Below are 20,221 nucleotides of genomic sequence, written 5' to 3' on the forward strand. Positions count from 1 at the left end.
ACAAATCAGTAAGCTAAATGAAAACTCAAAGAAAGTTAAACTGTTTTGAGTAGATCAGGGTGAGAAGTGGCTGTCTTGTATTATGACTCAGCTTTGTAGTTCTGTCATGTCCTGTTCTCTTTCAGCCACCTAAATTGTACTTATTGTCAGATCCACAGATACCGACGGGCATGCTGGATCACTAAGAAAAGTTGGAAGAGGACAGAACTACAGTGTATCATAGTGAATGGGGAGTGCTTCAAGTTGTCTATATACTAGTAGATTTTCAAATGAACATTTGTACAAACATTCATGCGAAAATTCTCAGTACATTTGATGATGTGAGGAATGTCATTCAAAAGTACTTCAAAATTTCGTTTGCCTTTAACAACCAATTTTGGAATGGACGGACTTTCCCATATGAAAACCACATTTGTTCATTTGGAAAAAAAATCCATCCTGTTTCTTTAAATATTTCCATCGCTGTGGTAAAAAACTAATGTGTATTTGACCCCACTAACCATTAGAAAATAAAACTAACATTCTTAAAACTAGGGGCTTTAAATGAAATTGTACTAATGCATTACTCTGTGGTTGTGGTTTGTAGAAACATGGTATATTTAGGAATGGCTAATGACTGTTCTATATAACCAACCCATTTTTATTTCTCCTAGATTGTAAGCTCTAATGAGCAGGGCCCTCAGTTTCCTCTTGTACCAAATTGTATTGTAACTGTAATGTCTACCTTCATTTTGTAAAGTGCTGCACAAACTATTGGCGCTATATAAATCCTGTATAATAATAATAATTATTATTCTGCAAATCAAAAATGTTTTAGTTTTTCAGCAGTAAAACAATTATCAAATAATCCAGAATAATATTTTCAGCAAGGAGATCTCTCAAGTTCTTTTGCTATTATGTCTAATATAGTAAATGTAAACTACGGCTGTCACATTTACTTCTTCATTTACCAAAGTAAAAGTCCGCTTTTTGGACACGTCACAGGTCTCAGGGGACTATTGGATTGTCCACGAAGGGCAGTGCTCCGTGTGTGTAGAGGGATGCCAGGGACCCGAAGACCGATGAAGACCTTGCTCAGCTGAGAAAGGTGCTGGATCCCTGGACAGGTAAGTGTCCTTATAGTAAAAGTCAGCACCTACAGTATTTTTTTTTTCTACAGACTGAAGAACCTATTTAACAGTAAGAACTATACGTTTTGCATTTTTAATAATGACTTGTACTTACTGAACTCTGCTGCTTTAATCACAAAGGTAGCTTTAAAACTAAAATATTGTGGTGTGTAGATTTCCATAACATGGTCCATAAAACAAGGAGCAGTACTTTTACACACACAGTTTACATTTAAAACAAATATCTCTCTCTGTTGAGCCCCGGTTCGTGTATGGGACGCCGCATGTAATTTGCATAGGAATCACACTGCATTTCTGTGCAAATTACATGCAAATGTCTGTGTGGTGCGATTTGAGTCATACATTTTGTATGGTTCAAATCGCATCCGCACCAAAAGGGTGCAGAACCCTTTTTTAGATCCGCACCTGAGAACACCCATGCGATGTAATTTCTGGTAATCGCATCACGTGTTATTATTATTATTATTACTACGAGTTTATATAGCGCCAAAGGGTTTGCTCAGCGCTGTACAATAGGGGGGGACAATACATGGCACAGTACAACAAAGACAGACAGCGTACGAGGGGTAAGAGGGCCCTACTCTTACGAGCTTACAATCTAGGAGGGAGGGGGTAAAGGTACAGTAGGAAGTGGCTGGGGGGGATGAAGTGGTAGGAGGAATGAGGGAGGATGGCCGTTAGGTGAGGGTGGGGTAGGCTTCCCTGAAGAGATGGGTTTTGAGGGAGCGCCTGAATGTGAATAGAGAAGGCGACAGTCTGATGGATTGGGGCAGTGAGTTCCAGAGGATGGGGGAGGACCTGGAGAAGTCCTGCAGTCGTGCATGGGAGGAGGAGACCAGGGAGCAGGATAGAAGGAGGTCCTGTGAGGAGCGAAGGGTACGGGTAGGGTGGTACCTGGTGATCAGATTGGTGAGGTAGTCAGGGGCAGTGTTGTGAACGGCTTTGTAGGTCAGGGTAAGGAGTTTAAATTTGATGCGTTGGGCAATCGGGAGCCAGTGGAGGGAGAGGCAGAGGGGGGTGGCAGAGGTGGAGCGGGTGGTAAGGTGGATGAGTCTGGCAGCTGAGTTCAGGATGGTCTGGAGCGGGGAGAGCCTGCACTTGGGTAGGCCAGTGAGGAGGGAGTTGCAGTAGTCAAGGCGTGAGATGATGAGGGAGTGTACTAGAAGTTTGGTGGTGTCTGGGGTGAGGAAGGAGCGGATCTTGGCAATGTTGCGAAGATGGAGCCTGCATGTGTTTGTGAGTGATAAAATCTCGTGTTGCAATAAAACGTGTTGCAATCTCTTTCGAGGTGTCATTAATTTATCATTGACACTCACACCAGATTGCATGAACGTGATACAATTGCCATGCGGAGCAGGAAACGCACAGGATTTGCAGCATTTCCTGCACCACATTGGTGTGAACCGGGTGTGAAGATACAATTATTATCACATGTCATCTCATTTGTTGAAGTGGATGGGCTGTCTTTATTATTTGTATCTGGCTACACTGTTATTAAATCGTTACATGTATATTTTCTTTTTTTATGTACCTGTATGGCCTCACACACACGGATGCTTACATGCTCTCGATTCTTGTAGTGTAACAATTCTGGCACTTTCTAGCACCTGGGGAACTGGGTGCTGCATACAGTCACACATACAAATAAGTTTGTAGATGCCATTACCTGAGGGTCACTCCTCAGTGATGCAATACCTCCACCCCCCAGAGAATTCTTCAGGACAAAGTTTAAGGCGTGTGTTCCTGGTAGCTCATACCTATTGGACAAGAAAATGATAAGATTAATTTACTCACAGTAAAAACCATTGTCTCTGCGTTTTTGGAGGACACAGCTCTGCTGTAAATCATCACGTACCGGGAATACAGTACCAGAGGCTGGCCTTGGATACCAACCAGGCCAAGACGTTAATTCAGGCAGAAAAACTAGGAGAACTACAATTTCAGGTTCACTTACTGCATACTTGCAGGTGGTTGTTCATTCAGCACCACATTCAAGTTTTGGGTCTCACTGGTAACTGCTTTCAAGGCAATTCAATTTCAAAGCAAATGCACAACACCATGCCAGGAACATGCACAAATCCACAGCTCCAATTAAGACTCTCTCCTCCTGTACATAAACAAACAATTTGGGTGCCAGCCATTATAGCCCATCTCCACTCTCCATTAGAAATATGAAAAAAATGTATCAGCCACTCCACTCCTAGCTCCTCTTGCATTGTTTATTAGTTGTCAACAAAATGACTGCCTACAATATCTCAACCTTAGAACCAACCTGCCATGACATATTTCACCACTGCTGGCTTGCTCACAAGGATAGGGGAGGTTGTTTCTTGTTTCTGGACAATAGTAAATCAGACTGGAGCCAGCTTGTGTGGCTGGGAGGAGAATACTGTCCACTCGGGAAGCAGGGACACCTCCGAGCTTCAAGAATCCTATCAATGTGCTGGAACTTTGAGTGTCCAGATGGGGTCTGTTTTGTTGGATGCTAGAGATTAGGCAAAAGGCAAACCTGAAGTTGCAGTTTCCATAGTTTTCTGAGAAGGAACTTTGGCCTGGTTGGTGTCCAAGACCAGCCCCATGTTTTTGCAGTAGGTGATGATCTAAGGGCTCATGTACACAGGGTGTTTTCTGACCGCTGGAAACTGACTGCTAGAAATCGTAGGTTAAAAACGTCTGTTTAGTCTACTGCATTTATGCGCGTTTGCATTTAGAAGCCTTTTTAAAAGATAACCTCAGGAGATCCTCCTAAATGTTCAGAATGCACTGAAAAATAGTAAATAATTAACTATTTCAGACATTTTGTGAGAAATAGAGCAGAAGCAGAGAGAGCACTACTTTCTGATGGGTGTTGCAACTGTAGCAAAAGTGGCTCGTGAAACATGCTTGGCACTGTGGGAGCAGCTACGTAGTGCTGTAATGCCTCCGGATGCATTCTGGAGTACACACAACACTCCTTGTGCTTTTTTGCTGTGTTTTGATGTGTCCCAGTACAGTTCTGTGCAGAAATAATGCAGCACGTTCTACCATTTTTGCCTGCACATGAAACCTGGAACTGACTGCACTGGTGTACTAGGTCCATTTGAATACATGGAAAACACTGTGCATGCATTTCTGATGAAGAAAAAATGCACTGGACATCATCTGGATATGGACCAGCCCAAAACTGCGTCTAAACGGGTTTACAAGCATTTGGCGTTTGAAACACTGGTAAACTCTACTCCTGGACACGATTTTTGTGCTTTCAAAAAAATGCCTGTAACCTAAACTGCCTGTAAACTACTGTAAATGACTATGTGTACATGGACACACAGGAAAAACAAAAAGGAGAGTTCAGGGGCTGCTGAAAAAAAAAACTAACAACTGCTCCTAAATGTCAGTTTAGCAGCTGCAGTGTACATGAGCCCTAAAGCAGAGCTGCATCCTCCAACATACAAAACAGAAGAAAACATTTACAAAGTGTTTCAGGTAAACCTCAAGCGCATTGCTTGAGAAATGAATTCCTTAAAGCCTAGCACTGCTCAATTTTCACACATCAGCATTAATTGTTAAAAAGCATCAGTGACTTTATTTTAAAGGTAATTATAAAACTGTGTTTTTGTTCTTTTTTAAAATTTGTTATATCTTTTCACACTAATACCACCTACTAAACACTTCTGCAGTCTCTGATAAAATATCTGTAAAACATTACTTGATGATTTGAAAACAAACTAAAACACTAAGGCCTGGTTCAGAACTATGCATTTCTTGGTGCTTTTTGCAGAAAAGCACTACAGTCCATTTAACATGGTTTTCTATAGAACACGTTCACATCTATGCTTTTTTCAGCTGCTGCATTTTTGGAAAGGGTCAGGGACTATTTTAAATGTAAAACGGTGTGTTATTGGTTCAATAGACTTCAATGGAGATGCTGCAGAAAAGCATGTAAAGTATTTTTGATGCATTGTTGATGTGTTGCGTTTTTTAATCTGCCCAACAACAAACTGGCCAAAAAAAGCATTAAAAACCCCAAACATATCAAAAAAAGTGTGAAAAACGCTTGTGCATAAAACGCAAAACGCAAAACGCATTGCAACACCACAGAAACCGATCAAACGCAAATTGCATAGATGTGAACCAAGCCTAAAAGATATCTCATAAGATGGGCATTTAAAAATAAACAATAATATACATACTTATGTAGTAAATTTATGCCAAAAAAGTCCTCCTCCTTCTTTAAATTACTATAGCTCTCTTAACTACAGCTATAATATAGGACATTAGCATGTGCTAGTCCCATACAATACATAGACTAATATAACAAAAAAAAAAAAAAAGGGAAAGGAGAGGAGAGCATACTAACAGTACTTTTTCAAGAATAAAATTCGTAAGCAAAATCATAAACAATTTAAAACAACTCAAGTGAGGTCAGAGGCCTCATTCCATGTCTCCATATACGAAACTGTTTGTCCGGTTGTTGGGCAATCATTTCCTCCATCCTCATCAAATAGCACATCTCCACTATCCATTCCCCCACCTCTGGAGGTATTTATAGATTGCCAATGTCTAGAATTTAAGGTTCTAGATGCACAAAACAATGAAACCTCAGCAATGATTTTTTTAATTGAGAACATGGAACTACGAATTGCCGAGAGCAAAACCATCTCCGGGGTCCACTCAAGATTTGTAGACAATAGCTGATTAGTTATCTGCTCTACGCCTTCCCAGAATGTTTTAATTAATGGGCAATTCCACCATATATGCAAATAGGTGCCTTCCCACACCATGCACCTCCAAAATATCTTTGGGTTCAGTGCAGATAACTGATTTAGTCTATGAGTAGTTCTATACCAGTGACTTCATTTATAATTACTTTGTTCCACTTCCCATGTTTTAGTTATTTAATGTGTTGATACTGAATAGGTAATAGTCACAAAGCAAAAACCTTTTTTTATTAGCGTTCTTTTTACAATTGATGCTAACAGAAGTTGCAAGAAAGGCATTATAACAGCTTATATAGATCTTATTTGTAACATGACAGCTAAACTATGTGACCTGAAGTGCACTATGAAAGGAACAATTCACCCTACTGTGCATATTCACTAAAGGCTGATTATCAGGTTATAGAAGAAAGTGTGTGCCGGCAAGAAATAATCAACTTCAAACGCACAATTTACAACTCACATTGTACTCTTTAATAATTTACTATTGCTATTATTTAGGATTTATCCACCTGTCCTACAAGAACGGTCAGTATTATCCCACCTCAACCAGTTAGATTTACACTTCCTTTCGGGAGCTGTCATTTTTCAGTGCAGCTTTGCATATGATTGGGGATAATAGGGAAATGAGTAACTGTTACATAAAGAATAATGATGAATAAAGCCCCTTGTTTTTATAAGTAAACCAGGACATATAAATGGGCAATAAGTAGCTAAACAGTCTGCTTTATAGAGCTACTAAACCCAAGAACAAAATGTTATACATTGCAGCTTACCATTTCTTAGATTTGATGGATGGTAGAATGGGCAGAGCCTAGGGAACAACCCAAGGGGGTAGAGATTGGGATCAGTTCACCAGGGGCCTGACAATAAGGAAATTTGCATTTCCTCTAACTAAGAATAAAGAGAAGGGCGCTCAGTTCCAAGGGGGAAGGTCGGGTAAAACATTCAGTCAAGCAAGCGGAAAAGGGCTCCAGGATCGGGGTCTGTCAAGGAGGGAAACCCATAATGGAGTGGTATTCGGGAGTCGTTTGGAAGTGGATCCAGCAGGCCCATGTGTGCAAGAATTTAGTCGGATTATCGCGTGATGATTCGATGAGTTCCTCCATCAGCCAATCTCAAATCGATGGGGGTCGGGTAAATCTCCATAGGACTAGTATGCTTAATTTGGCTGTGTTTAACATGTGCATTGCTAGCGATTTGAAGTAGAGGTGCCTGGGGATAGAGGAGATATTGGACTGGGGAAAATTTGAGAGGTAGTGAGGAGACCAACGAGGTTATGCGGTGAACCTCTTTCCAGAAGGGTTGGATGGCTGGATAGGACCACCAAATATGAAAAAGTGAACCATCCTCGGAATCACATCTCCAACAAGATTTGGGTAAGATCGGGTTAAAGAGATGGAGTCTGCAGGGGGTCCTGTACCAGCGGGAAGGAAGTTTATATCCATTTTCTTGAGTTGAAACATTCAAAGAACCTTTATGTGCATAAGTGAATATTTGGTCCCAATCCGAAGAAGTTAAGTTGATCTCTAAATCTCTCATCCATGCTCGGCAAGCCAGGAGTGTGAAAGGGGTTTGGTCTCCAAATAGGAGAAGATACCTGGTGGAAACCAAGTGTCGTTGGGGTTCCATTTTGGAGCAAAGGGATTCGAACAGGGTGAGTCCATTTGTTGCGGTGAGTTTTTGAGCGGAGAAAGTGTCTTTTTTGGAGATATGCCCAAAAGGGGAAGGTATGATCCTTCATGGAGGGGGCGAGTGAGGCTAGGGTCTTCAGTTGGCCATTACAAAAGAAGTGTTCTGCACGCACATGTTAGTGAGGCCAATGATCAGCTAGAAAAGATGGGTGCAGGCCCGGTGGGAATTCCAGATTCATGCGTAGGGAGGTAAGAGGGTTAGGGGCATCTGAAATGAAAGCAGATTTGCACGCCAATTGAAAGATCTTCAAGGTTGCTCCAATGAATGGGTGTGTATGAAGCATCATGCGGATATGTTTCGATGGGAGCCAAGGAATCAGTGCCAGAAGAGAGGGAAAGAAAGAGTCCTCAAGGCAAGCCCATCCTTTTGTGGGCGAGTGCACCTCACTGCCTGTTTTAACCCACTGTCCCACTACAATGCAGCTGTGTGCACTACATGCAGTTGTAGCATTGCACCAGTCTATTTAATTTATCTCATGGCCATGAAACAAAGCATCAGGCCATGACATGTGTACAGCCCTGTGCAGATAAATCTCCTTGTTCAGGTAGGTGGTTAGGGGATGATAAAAAAAAGCAGCTCAATTGCTTGCTTTTACTGCCCTCCTATCTGCCCATGTGAATGAGCCCCTAAGGCCTTGTTTACACTTGCAGTTGGGTGGGGGGTTAACTCCAAAATGATAGAGGCTTTTAAAGCAACATCTATGGACAATTTTTTGTACCAACGTTTGTCACCGTTTCACAGGCGCACACAATTTTAAAGATTGACGGGTTGGGTATCTACTCATCACAACTTCTTTTGAGTAATATAAAATTTGCATTTAACAAAAGTGTGCAAAATCACACAACTTAAAAAAATGCAGCAGCCACCATTTATATTCACTAAAATTTTTGCTTTCAGAAAATATATACTTTTTGAGGGGGTTAACTAATCTTCAGTTCAGTTGGTAGAGAAGTGGCTAATATGTTAGATGCACTAGCAGATTTAGATGGACTTAACTAACATAACCCCTTCCCCAGGTTGACAATGTTGCTTTTTCTGTCCTCCATCCAGAATGCAGATACTCTAAGGCCTGTTTCAAACGGGGAATATCCATCAGCGTGATCTGCCTGCTCAGCGGGGAATCTCTCCGCTGATCCCAGTGAACAGGCGGATGACCTGTCTTTGTCTGCTCTGCTGCTGCACAGCGGACACAGACACAGCCCGCTGATTTCAATGGGATGGTCGGATGGAAACAGACCACCTCTCCACTGACACACACCAGTCCATAGATCTATGGATGGACTGATTGGCCTGATGAACCCCATCAACTCCCTTGTGTGAAAGGGTCCTTGGAAAAAGAAAGAATTGGAAAATTATTACTGACTGGATCACAAGGTGAAAATAAACCAAAAAGTCTAAAAAAAAAAGCAAACTAATACAGCTACCGCATTTAAGGATTGGTAAGCTGCAAAAAAGGCTGAAGGGGACAGTCAAAGCACAACTCCAGGAAAAATGAAATGTAAACAGTGCATTGTGCATCAATTATTCCTCAGTCTTGATTCCAAACATCTTTTCCTAAAATTTTGAGGTGTAATGGATCAAAGTCAGTTTCCTCTATGAGCAAAGCTAATTTCCTACTCTGAGGACCAGACATTTTTCCCTGCTTGTTTTCTTCTTGGGAAATGGTCCCCTCACTGTCCCTGTGAGTTCTCCTGCCTCTGACGCCTATGAGAGAGGTTGCAGGTCAGGTTACATTCCAGCAGAGTGCCTGTGTGTTGGGATTGTATTTCTGTGCTTGCGTGGGATTGAGGTCACCCTTCGTTGGCCAAATAAGATGGCCAAAGATGGTACACGTAACATGTTGAAGAAAAGATGCTAGCGCCAGATCTCAGACCGCTGAAGCAAACAAAAGTATTGCAGACTTTATTTTCTCTTTAAATAAAATGGTTATTTGGATAGTTTTTTTTTCATACCAAAAACCACCTGAAATTAAGGTGTAAGTGCACTGTGGTTCTGCATCTCCTATCCCTAGGCCATCCTCACCATGCATCTATGGCAGACACACTACTTGGCCTATAGCCCATACCTAGACTGACACTGCAGTGCATCTCCTATCCCTAGGCCATCCTCACCATGCATCTATGGCAGACACACTACTTGGCCTATAGCCCATACCTAGACTGACACTGCACCCTTTAAAAGTGCCCAGTGTATGTGTGATGTTAGCCTTACAAGCCTCAGAGTACAAAGTTGCAGTGTGTGGTGAAGTCAGAACCTATAAACTCTGTTAGCTTTTGAATATATTTTTTAAAATCTACATGTGGTGAAAATGACTTGGGAAGGTGGGTCTGAGTAGTGCATTTGCCCCTTACAATATAGGTAATATAGCTGGAGCCCAAAATAATCTTATTCCTTCGTAGACTACGGAGCTGTTAGTTCTGGTGGAAACATCTCAACATTGGCACCCTCGAATAATCTAAACAGTAAGCCTGAACATCCATTTACGAGTATTCATGTGAAACTAAACCATCAGCACTGGGTGGAAATGAACGAGACAAAAATATCCTGAATAATGTGAATGTTGAGAGCTGACAATATTTCATTTTGATATACAGCAGGTAGAAGAAGCATTGAACACGTCACCATTTTTCTCAGTAAATATATTTCTAAAGGTGCTATTGACATGACATTTTTACCATATGTCGGTAACAACCCATGCAATCCATACATACAAAGAAACCAAAACAAATAAGTCCAGAAATTAAGTTATGTGTAATAAAATGGAATGACACAGGGAAAAAAGTATTGAACACATGAAGAAAGGGAGGTGCAAAAAGGCATGGAAAGCCAAGACACCAGCTGAAATCTATCAGTAATTAGAACGCAATCCTGCCCCTTGTCAATGCAAATTAATATCAGCTGGTTCAGTCTCAACTGATGGCCTATAAAAAGGTGTCTCATTACCAAGGTGTCACACAAGAAAAATCTCATGATGGGTAAAAGCAAACAACTCTCAAGACCTTTGCAACCTTATTGTTGCAAAACATACTGATGGCATTAGTTACAGAAGGATTTCTAAACTTCTGAATGGTCCAGTGAGCACTTTTGGGGCCATAATCCGGAAGTGGAAAGAACATAATTTCACTATAAATTGGCCACGACCAGGTGCTCCTTGCAAGATTTCTGACAGAGGAGTGAAAAGAATTATCAGAAGAGTTGTCAAAGGACCACTGGTGGAGAGCTTCAGAAAGACCTGGAATTAGCAGGTACAATCGTTTCAAAGAAAACAATAAGTAATGCATTTAACCGCCATGGCCTGGATGTGCGCTCACTACGCAAGACTCCATTGCCGAAAAAAAAAGCATGTTGAAGCTCGTCTAAAGTTCACAGCACAACATTTAGACAAGCCTGTGAAATACTGGGAGAATATAGTCTAGTCAGATGAGACCACAATTGGACTCTTTGAATGCCAGAATACACACCATGTTTGGAGGTCATATGGCACTGCACATCACCCCAAAAACACCATACCAGCAGTGGTGTGGGGTTGTTTTTCAGCATATGGTACTGGCAAACTTATCATGGCATTGAAGGATGGATGAATGGAAAAATGTACCAAGATATTCTTGATAAAAATCTGCTGCCATCTACCATAATTATGAAGATATAACGAGGGCGGACATTTCACCAAGACAATGATCCCAAACACAAAGCCAAGGAAACTCTCAAGTGATTTCAAAGAAAGAAAATAAAGCTGCTAGAATGCCCCAGCCAGTCACCTGACTTGAATCCAACAGAAAAGATTTGAAAACTGTTTGTGTGGAAGAATGGGCCAAAATCACACCTGAGCAATGCATGCGACTAGTTTCTCCATAATGGAGACGTCTTGAAGCTGTCATTACCAACAAAGGATTTTGTACGAAGTATGAAATAAATTTCAGTTAGCGTGTTCAATACTTTTTCCGTGTCATCCCATTTTTTTACCACATAACCTAATTCATGAACTTATTTGTTTTGGTTTATTTGTGTGTATGGATCGTATGGGTTGTTACCAACATGTGGTGAAAATTTCATGCCAATAGAACCTTTAGAAATATATTTACTGAGAAAAATGGAGACGTGTTCAATACTTATTTTACCCGGTATATTATGCTATGTAAATGTTCGAATTATAAAAATCCAGGTATGTCAAACTTGCAAATATATTGATTAAAAGATCACAGTTAAAATGGTTGTAAAAGCTCAAGGTTTTGCTTTCATGCATTCTATGCATGAAGGTAAAAAAACCTTCTGTGTGCAACATCCCCTCCAGCTCCCCCTACTAATCACCTAAGACCCCTCTCAATCCAGCGATGTGTACTGGAGTCAGTTAGCCTGGGACTCCCACTCCTCATTGGCAGAGACAGAAGCGAAGGGGCCATTGGCTCCCACTGCTGTCAATCACAGCCAGTGAGCCAATGAGAAAAGAAAGGGGGTGGGACCGAGCCATAGCTCCATGTGTGAATACTGAAAAACAGCCCCATACCATGATGTCCCCACCTCCAAACTTCACTGTTGGTATGGTGTTTTTGGGGTGCTGTGCAGTGCCATATGACCTCCAAACATGGTGTGTATTATGGCATCCAAAGAGTCCAATTGCGGTCTCATCTGACCAGACTATATTGTCCCAGTATTTTACAAGCTGCTTGCTGTGGGGGCACCCGACAGGAAGGAGGGGCCAGGGGTGTCAGGGGTGGGGGGACCTGAGAAGAGAAGGATCTGGGCTGCTCTGTGCAAAACCACTGCACACAGCAGGTAAGTATAACATGTTTGTTATTTTTTCTATTAAAAAAAAGCCTTTAGAATAACTTTGTATTGCTAATAAGATTGAGGTACATATACGGTATGTTTGATGCACTATTCATTGCAGTGGAATTCATGACACAAAAAGGATACAGCGCATACCTAGTGACGAGCTGCTCACTATCAACTTCTTTCTGCAGTAGATGTTGGAAATATTCTTCTACAACTTGGGCACTAAGTGCTCTTTTCAGATATGGGTAGTATAAAGGATGGCGAGCTACAACACCTAAAACACAAGATAACATCAATAGTTTGAAAATAAGATTTTCTTATTATTATCATGCTAAGCATTACATTGCTTCTATTTTTTCAGCAATAGAAGTAGAGCTCTCATGTAGTCAACAGATTTATTTTTTTGTACTGAATATTTGCCCCCTAACTCTTTAGAGCTTAGAAAGTGATTTTATTTTGAATTAATTTACTTAACCACTTGCCTACCAGGCACTTATACCCCCTTCCTTACCAGGCCAATTTTCAGCTTTCTGCGCTGCCGCACTTTGATTGACAATTGCGCGGTCATGCAACATTGTACCCATATGAAATTTTGATCATTTTTTTCTCACAAATAGAGCTTTCTTTTGGTGGTATTTAATCGCCACTGGGCGCTTTACTTTTTGCGCTATAAATTAAAAAAAGTGCAAAAAATTTGAAAAAAAAAAAAAAGTTTGTTTCTTTTATAAAATTTTTCAAACAGGTATTTTTTCTCCTTCACTGATTTGCGTTGATGAGGCGGCACTGATGGGCACTGATAGGCGGCACTGATGGGCACTGATAGGCAGCACTAAAGGGCACTGATAGGCAGTACTAATGAGGTGGCACGGATAGGCGGCACTGATAGACAGCACTAATTAGGGGTCACGGATAGGCGGCACTGATAGGCGGCACTGATAGGTGACACTGATGATGGGTACTGATAGACGGCACTGACTGGCATCACTTCTGGGCACTGACTGGCACAACCCCTGGGCACTGACTGGTGGCACTGACTGGTGGCACTGCTGGGCTGCACTGGTGGGTGCCACTGGTGGGCAGCACTGGTGGGTGGGCACAGGTGGGTGGCACTGCTGGGCACATGTAGGTGGCACTTCTGGGCACAGGTAGGTGGCACTGCAGAGTGGCACAGGTGGGTGCACTGCTGGGCACAGGTGGGGGCACTGCTGGGAACGGGTGGGCGGGGCTAGTGGGCGCACTGCTGGGCGGAACTTGCGGGTGTCACTGCTGGGCACCGATCATCAGGGCACTGATCATCAGTGCCCTGATGATCGGTGCCGATCCCCGCTCTGACAACTGCCGGTTCTCGGCAGTACTTTCCTCACGATCTGACAGCGTGAGGAAAGTGCAGCCGAGAACCGGCACTTGCATTTCCCTGTGATCAGCGTGTCATTGGACACCGCTGATCACGTGGTAAAAGGCCGGTGGGATCGGCCTTTCACCACATCACGTGATCAGCTGTGTCCGTAGGACACAGCGATCACGGAGATCGCCGGGTGCGCGCCCCCTGGGGCGCGCAGGAGAGCGTGTTCTGGGAGGACGTCATATGACGTCCACTCAGAACTGGCCGGCCGCGGTGAAGCCGTCATTCGGCTATGCGCGGTCGGCAAGAGGTTAAAAAGGGAATATGCAATACAGCTGTGTTTGTACTTCATCATTAAAGCAGAATGCCAGCCAAAACAGTTTGGAGTGCACTGGGAAGACAGCCTTTCCTCCTTGTGCAGTGCCCAGATATGTGCTGTAATGTGCAGGACTGAACTGTGAAACTGCTCTGTCTTGCAGATAATAGTGGGAGAGTCATTGTTACAGCTGTCCTTTCTGACAGCAGCCCTTGATAAAAGAATGCAGCACACTGCTGTAAACGTTTTGGCAAACAAAGGCGTGCACACAGGGTGTGCTGGGTGTGCCTGGGTACACCCTAATCACCCTGTTCGCGTGAGCATCATCACTGTGTGTGCTGGTGGAGAGATGGTAAAGATCTCTCATTGAGCTCTGCTTATATTTATACTCTGAATCTGCAGGCAAGGAAATAATGTGCCAGTGGAGCAGAGTGCTGCAAGGTAGATTGTACGTGTGTATATATAGACTATGTTGCCAAAAGTATTGGGACACCCCTCCAAATCATTGGATTCAGGAGTCCCAATCATCTCCATGACCACAGGTGTATAAAATCAAGCACCTACACATGCAGACTGCTTCTACAGACATTTGTGAAAGAATGGGTCGTTTGCAGGAGCTCAGTGAATTCAAGCATGGTACCGTGATAGGTTGCCACCTGTGCAATAAGTCCACCTGTGAAATTTTCTTGCTACTAAATATTCCACGGTCAACTGTTAGTGGTTTTATAAAAAAGTGGAAGCAACTGGGAACAACAGAAACTCAGCCATGAAGTGGTATGCCATGTAAAATGACAGAGAGGGGTCAGCACATGCTGAAGCGTACAGTGCACAGAAGTCACCAACTGTCTGCAGAGTCAATAGCTAAAGACCTCCAAACTTCCTGGTGCCTTCAGATTAGCACAACAGAGAGCTTCATGGAATGGGTTTCCATGGCCGAGCAGCTGCATCCAAACCTGATATCACCAAGTGCAATGCAAAGAGTTGGATGCAGTGGTGTAAACCACACCGCCACTGGACTCTAGAGCAGTGGAGACGTGTTCACTGGAGTGACCAATCACGCTTCTCTGTCTGGCAATCCAATGGATATGTGTGGGTTTGGTTTCCAGAGAACAGTACTTGCCTGACTGCATTGTTCCAAGTGTAAAGTTTGGTGGAGGGGGGATTATGGTGTGGGGTTGTTTTTCAGGGGATGTGCTTGGCCCCTTTAGTTCCACTGAAAGGAACTCTTAACAGGCATATTAAGACATTTTGGACAACTTCATGCTCCCAACTTTATGGGAATAAAGAGTTGAGTCCTGACCTCAACCCGATAGAACACCTTTGGGTTGAATTGGTAGAGCAGACTGCAAGCCAGGCTTTCTCGTCCAGCATCAGTGCCTGACCTCACAAATGCCCTTCTGGAACGATGGTCAAACATAGACACACTCCTAAATCATATGGACAGCCTTCCCAAAAGAGTTGAAGCTGTTATAGCTGCAAAGGGTGGGCCAACTCAATATTGAACCCTACGGACTAAGACTGGGATGCCATTAAAGTTCATGTACGTGTAAAGGCAGGCGTCCCAATACTTTTGGCAATATAGTGTGGCCCGGACTGGGACAAAAAATAGGCCTGGGAATTTTGGACTGAGCAGCCCAAAGCCCGGGGACCCTTTCCTCTGAGCCTAGTGGCAGAACGCCAGGGCCTGGTCGCAAGAACGACCTTTGTGACCCCGGTAAATTTGCCACTAGTGTCAATAGGTTTTTATTTTTATTTAATTTTTTACAATTTTATATTTTATTATTTTTTTAAATTTCTTTGTAGGAAGAAAGAAAGGTGGGAAAGGGAAAGAATGGAGGGAAAGAAAAAGAAAGAAGGAAAAGGGAAAGAATGGAGGGAATGAAAGAGAAAGGAGGGAAAGAAAGGAGAAAATGAAAGGAGGGAAAGAAAAAGAAAGGAGGGAAAGAAAGGAGAAAAAGAAAGGAGGGAAAGAAAGGAGAAAAAGAAAGGAGGGAAAGAAAGGAGGGAAAGAAAGATGGGAAAGAAAGGAGGGAAAGAAAGATGGGAAAGAAAGGAGGAAAAGAAAGGAGAAAAAGAAAGGAGGAAAGAAAGAAAAATGCCGGGTGTGCCCTATGGCCAGTCCGGGCCTGCCTCCTATGATCAGAATTCTGCTGACACCCACCCTGAACAGTCATTCATGGGGAAGATCAGTGTGCACAGAAGATATGTGATCCTTATAAAAAAAAGTATTTATACGAGATAGATATATAGAGATATATATATATATATACACATATACATACCACTATATACAGCTCTTTTCCCTCTGCCTTATGTCAGCAATTCATTAATAAAAATAGTTTTTAAGTGGTGAACACTATGTTCCTTTTTCTGCTTCTTTGAGCATTATCACTGGGAATTTCTCCCTGTATAGTTTACCTTGCTGGATAATTACTGAAGCAGTATTTTGTGTGCCTAATGGAGTCATGCTGGTAATACATGTTGGCCGAAGCAGTCTGGATGGTTTCCATTTCTGTGTACATCACTAAGCCCCTTGCTTGATCCTGGTATAATAAAGATGTGCAATTTGATCTTTGCCATGAAGGTCATATCTTAAGGTGAGCGCTTATCCTCAAAAGGGATAGTGGTGGCTATTCACCTGGAGTTCACATTACACAGAGGTTTGGGTATTTTGGAACTTTCACATATTGCTTTAGTTTTGATTTTGCACCATTTAGATATCATGGTGTACCGTTTATTTCACTTTTTGCTTCATGGTGTTTTAGTTTGTTTTAGTACTTACAAATTTATGTACTGTGATTGCAATAGTTACACTTTTGTGTCATTTTCTGGTGTTTATATGTATTGAATTGATAATTCACTAAGCCCTGGTTTACACTGCTGCAACATGCAATTTACAAATCGCACCTGAAGTTGCATCTAATGTATTTCTATGGCACTGTCTTAATAGGTGTGATTTCATGTAGCAAAATTTGAAAAATAGTTCCTGCATTACTCTTGAAACACTTCAATATTAACTCTCATAAACTATATGTTAAATGGCACTAAAATTGCACCTGTGTCTATATCAGTGCTACTTTGAAGTTGCGTTTTAAATGGGACCAAATCGTACCACTTTGATATCGCATTCAGTGTGAACCAGGGCTAAGTGGTTTGAATGCAGCACTAATTCCTATACAAGATCCTATTTTAGCAAGGCCCCAGAGAATGCTCCCTAAATCTCATGAAAATGCGATCCTGCATTGTATTCTAGCATCATCTTACAAGGTTTGGGCTACTGAGCACTTACTGTATAGAAATGTATATGTAAGTATGAAGAAACATAAATAAACCTATGTTTGCAGTGTTTCCTTTGTCTCCACTTCTTGTATACGCCAGCTCCTCTAAGCGATATGAATAAGGACCACTTGGTAGATCTGAAGAAAGAAGCAACAATATAATATTGATAATGTACAGTATAGTTGAGAGAAAACCAGTATTCCATGTAAAGGACAACAGTTGTTATAGAAACTATAGAGTATTTTAGTGAGCATGTGTTTTTGTGAGCTAATATTTTAATGTTTACCTTTAAAGAGTAACTACACATTTTTAAGAAAAAAAACTAGCAAATAAAAAAAAAATAAAACATAAAAAATTGTGACTTAAGTCATAGTGTAACTGAATATTATGAAAAATGATCTTTCCTTTTCAATCTGCAGCCCTGTAATTTTCTGTAAAATGCCATGCAATATGGATACTGGGGGCTTTCTGTACAGAACACCCCCTGAAAATGTTATTTCCTGCATAAGTGATTGGGTTACTGATTTTCTGCATGAAGATACAAGTCACATTTGTGGCATCCCCTGCAATGTCATTTTTGGTGAGATACTCCCAAGGGGAAATCATATCTAAAGGGATGCAGACCCTGCCAATTTCTTCATTACAACCCTGCAGGTGCAGCAGCTGATTGATAATTATACAACCATTCCCATACAGATTCACACTACACATGGACACAGACAAACAAACCGCTATTACTTCACAAAACAAATGTAGGAATCTTCAACAAAGTTTGTTAAAATACTTGCAATGTACATAAATCATCCAGAGGGAAATGTTTTTTGCACTAAAAGTGGAGTTACTCTTTATTTCTGATGTGATTTTAACATTTGCTGTACCAAATTTCCCTTGTTACTTTACGAACATGATTTGTAGATTAAATAGCAATTAAATGTTGATGATGAAACTCGTTGGGTGGAGCCTCCCTCGGATGTCATCGCGCTGTCTGCCATTTTGGAAGCTGTATATGAATGCGGATATTCCTTTTTATGTTTGTAAATAGGATTTTTTTTGCAAGCTGTATATGAATGCTGATATTCCTTTTTATGTTTGTAAATAGGATTTTTTTTGCATAATAAAGGCACATTAGTTTTACTGCACTATGACAGGCATGCTTTATTTTACATGACATTGTCCTGATACCGCTATGGGAACGGCTTACTGACCTAAGTGGAATCTGGGTCTTGGTTACGATATAGAGGTCCAGATGGAGCTACATCTATATAGAGCCTAATAGGACCCCCTATAATAAGGGGTCTTCTTATCTGGTAAGCCTCCATTTTACACGTATGGTGGTGGACCGATTGGTGATTTGTTGGATGAAAAGGAGATCAATATTACGGTTACTGTATTCAAGAAACGGATGTCTTTTTTTGCGAATTGTTTGTGGAAGTTGTCACTCATGTGGACTTTGAATACTTTATTGTTCCTCACATGGAACGTATATGATATCACTTATATGTATCACTTTGCACATTTTATTGTGTATTTATAGTTGTCTACACGATTATTATGTTTGTTTAAACGGAATTTCTTTCACACATAGTGCAACATTTAATTGCGATTTAATTTTAAGAGAGGATGTCCTCTTAAAGCGTTTGCAGCTTTGTACATTGTGAAAGTGGGGAATTTGAGCAGTTGAATTTATTTGTTTGTTAATGATTAGTTGTCCACTAGGACAGATGTGTACTACATTGCAACTACACAATGATAAAGAAATCAGCCACATAGAAAATGTGTTGTGTTCACTGAGTCACTGCAAATGACTCAAGTGAATTACTGACTGAGAGTGGCCATGGGCCAATATTTGCAAGTGATGTTCATTAATTTACTTTGCTTATTTTACATTTATAAGTTTCAGAATCCAAGAGGCAGTTAGTGCACAAGAAGATTTAATGACCTATTGAAAAAAAAAAACTTCCCTTGCAACCTGACCCAATCCTTTCCTCTGTTATGGAGCAGGGAAAAAAGAATAAAGAATGCATGTGCACTATAGTACCGCTGCGTAAGGCTGCCATAGACCAGCAGGCTGATGGAAAAAAATAAGTTACGACATACGAGGTGGATGGAGGAATCCTCCCCACTGTGCCATGGTATTCTGACAGCAAGACTCCTCCACTGTCAGAATACACTGATCAGCTGCTTTAGCTGACTGGCTGCAAGCTGTTCATCGACAAGAATCTTCCAATAGTCCCATTCGACAGAAGCCATTTGCTAAAGCAGGAAAGCCGAAATATAGATTGAAATTTAGCTGGTCTATGGCAGCTTATGGCTGGACTTAAGATGGTAATTTTTTGGATCAGCCAGTGGACTTCCCCACCCACACATGAGGATGGAGTCCTCACTGTGCCATTGCATTTTGACACCTTTGTTGTCAAAATATATTGATCAGCGACTGCATGTCGCTGACCCACAAAAACTTTCCAACAGTCCCGATCAACAGATTGGCTTCTATCAAGTGGGAATGGCCATAGATGGACCGAAATTCGGACGTTCCCTGTTCAACTGAATATTGATCCATCTATGAGCAGTTTAAGTCTTAGCATTAATTCTCAGGGAAGGGAGACACATAACTGTCTATGACCACCAGGTTTAAATCAAGAAACCGTGAAGAACAAGAATATGTGAAGCAGGAAGCTCGGCTGAATATGTTACATGTAATGAGCAAGCATAGATGCCCCAAGGAGAAGACATTATGTACATTTAAACTATGCAGAGAAACAACATTTAAAAAAAATTAACAGGTAAAGTCCACCCAAAAGGTATATTTCAGTTTATGGTAGATGCTGGAGAGTTAAACTGCCAGTGTCCTATATCTCTTAAGGACTCTACTGGTGAGATCTTCTGAATTCCTAAAGTCTGCACACCTGTTGTGACCATAATTTGGGGTCCCACTCTACTTGCTGTATTTTTCATTTAGGCTGGCTTCAGATGTACATGTGGTGCTTTG

General features: G+C 41.6%; 1 protein-coding gene across 3 annotated transcripts in view; it reads right to left on the reverse strand.

Moving 5' to 3' along the window:
- The window catches only part of LOC149468266 (uncharacterized), a 134,850-nt gene that overhangs the window by 25,745 nt on the left and 88,884 nt on the right, over positions 1 to 20,221 (reverse strand). For all 3 annotated transcript variants that reach the window (XM_089670427.1, XM_089670426.1, XM_089670425.1), the window contains exons 18-20: positions 17,286 to 17,369; positions 12,446 to 12,569; positions 2,797 to 2,887 (exon numbers count right to left, since the gene is read on the reverse strand). In XM_089670427.1, coding sequence (XP_089526553.1) covers positions 2,797 to 2,887; positions 12,446 to 12,569; positions 17,286 to 17,369 — 299 coding nt within the window. The remainder of the gene's footprint in view (positions 1 to 2,796; positions 2,888 to 12,445; positions 12,570 to 17,285; positions 17,370 to 20,221) is intronic.

This window comes from Staurois parvus, unplaced genomic scaffold (assembly GCF_062004578.1).
Source record: "Staurois parvus isolate SC_StPar_1 unplaced genomic scaffold, SC_StPar_1.0 ptg000090l, whole genome shotgun sequence".
Lineage (NCBI taxonomy): Eukaryota > Metazoa > Chordata > Amphibia > Anura > Ranidae > Staurois > Staurois parvus.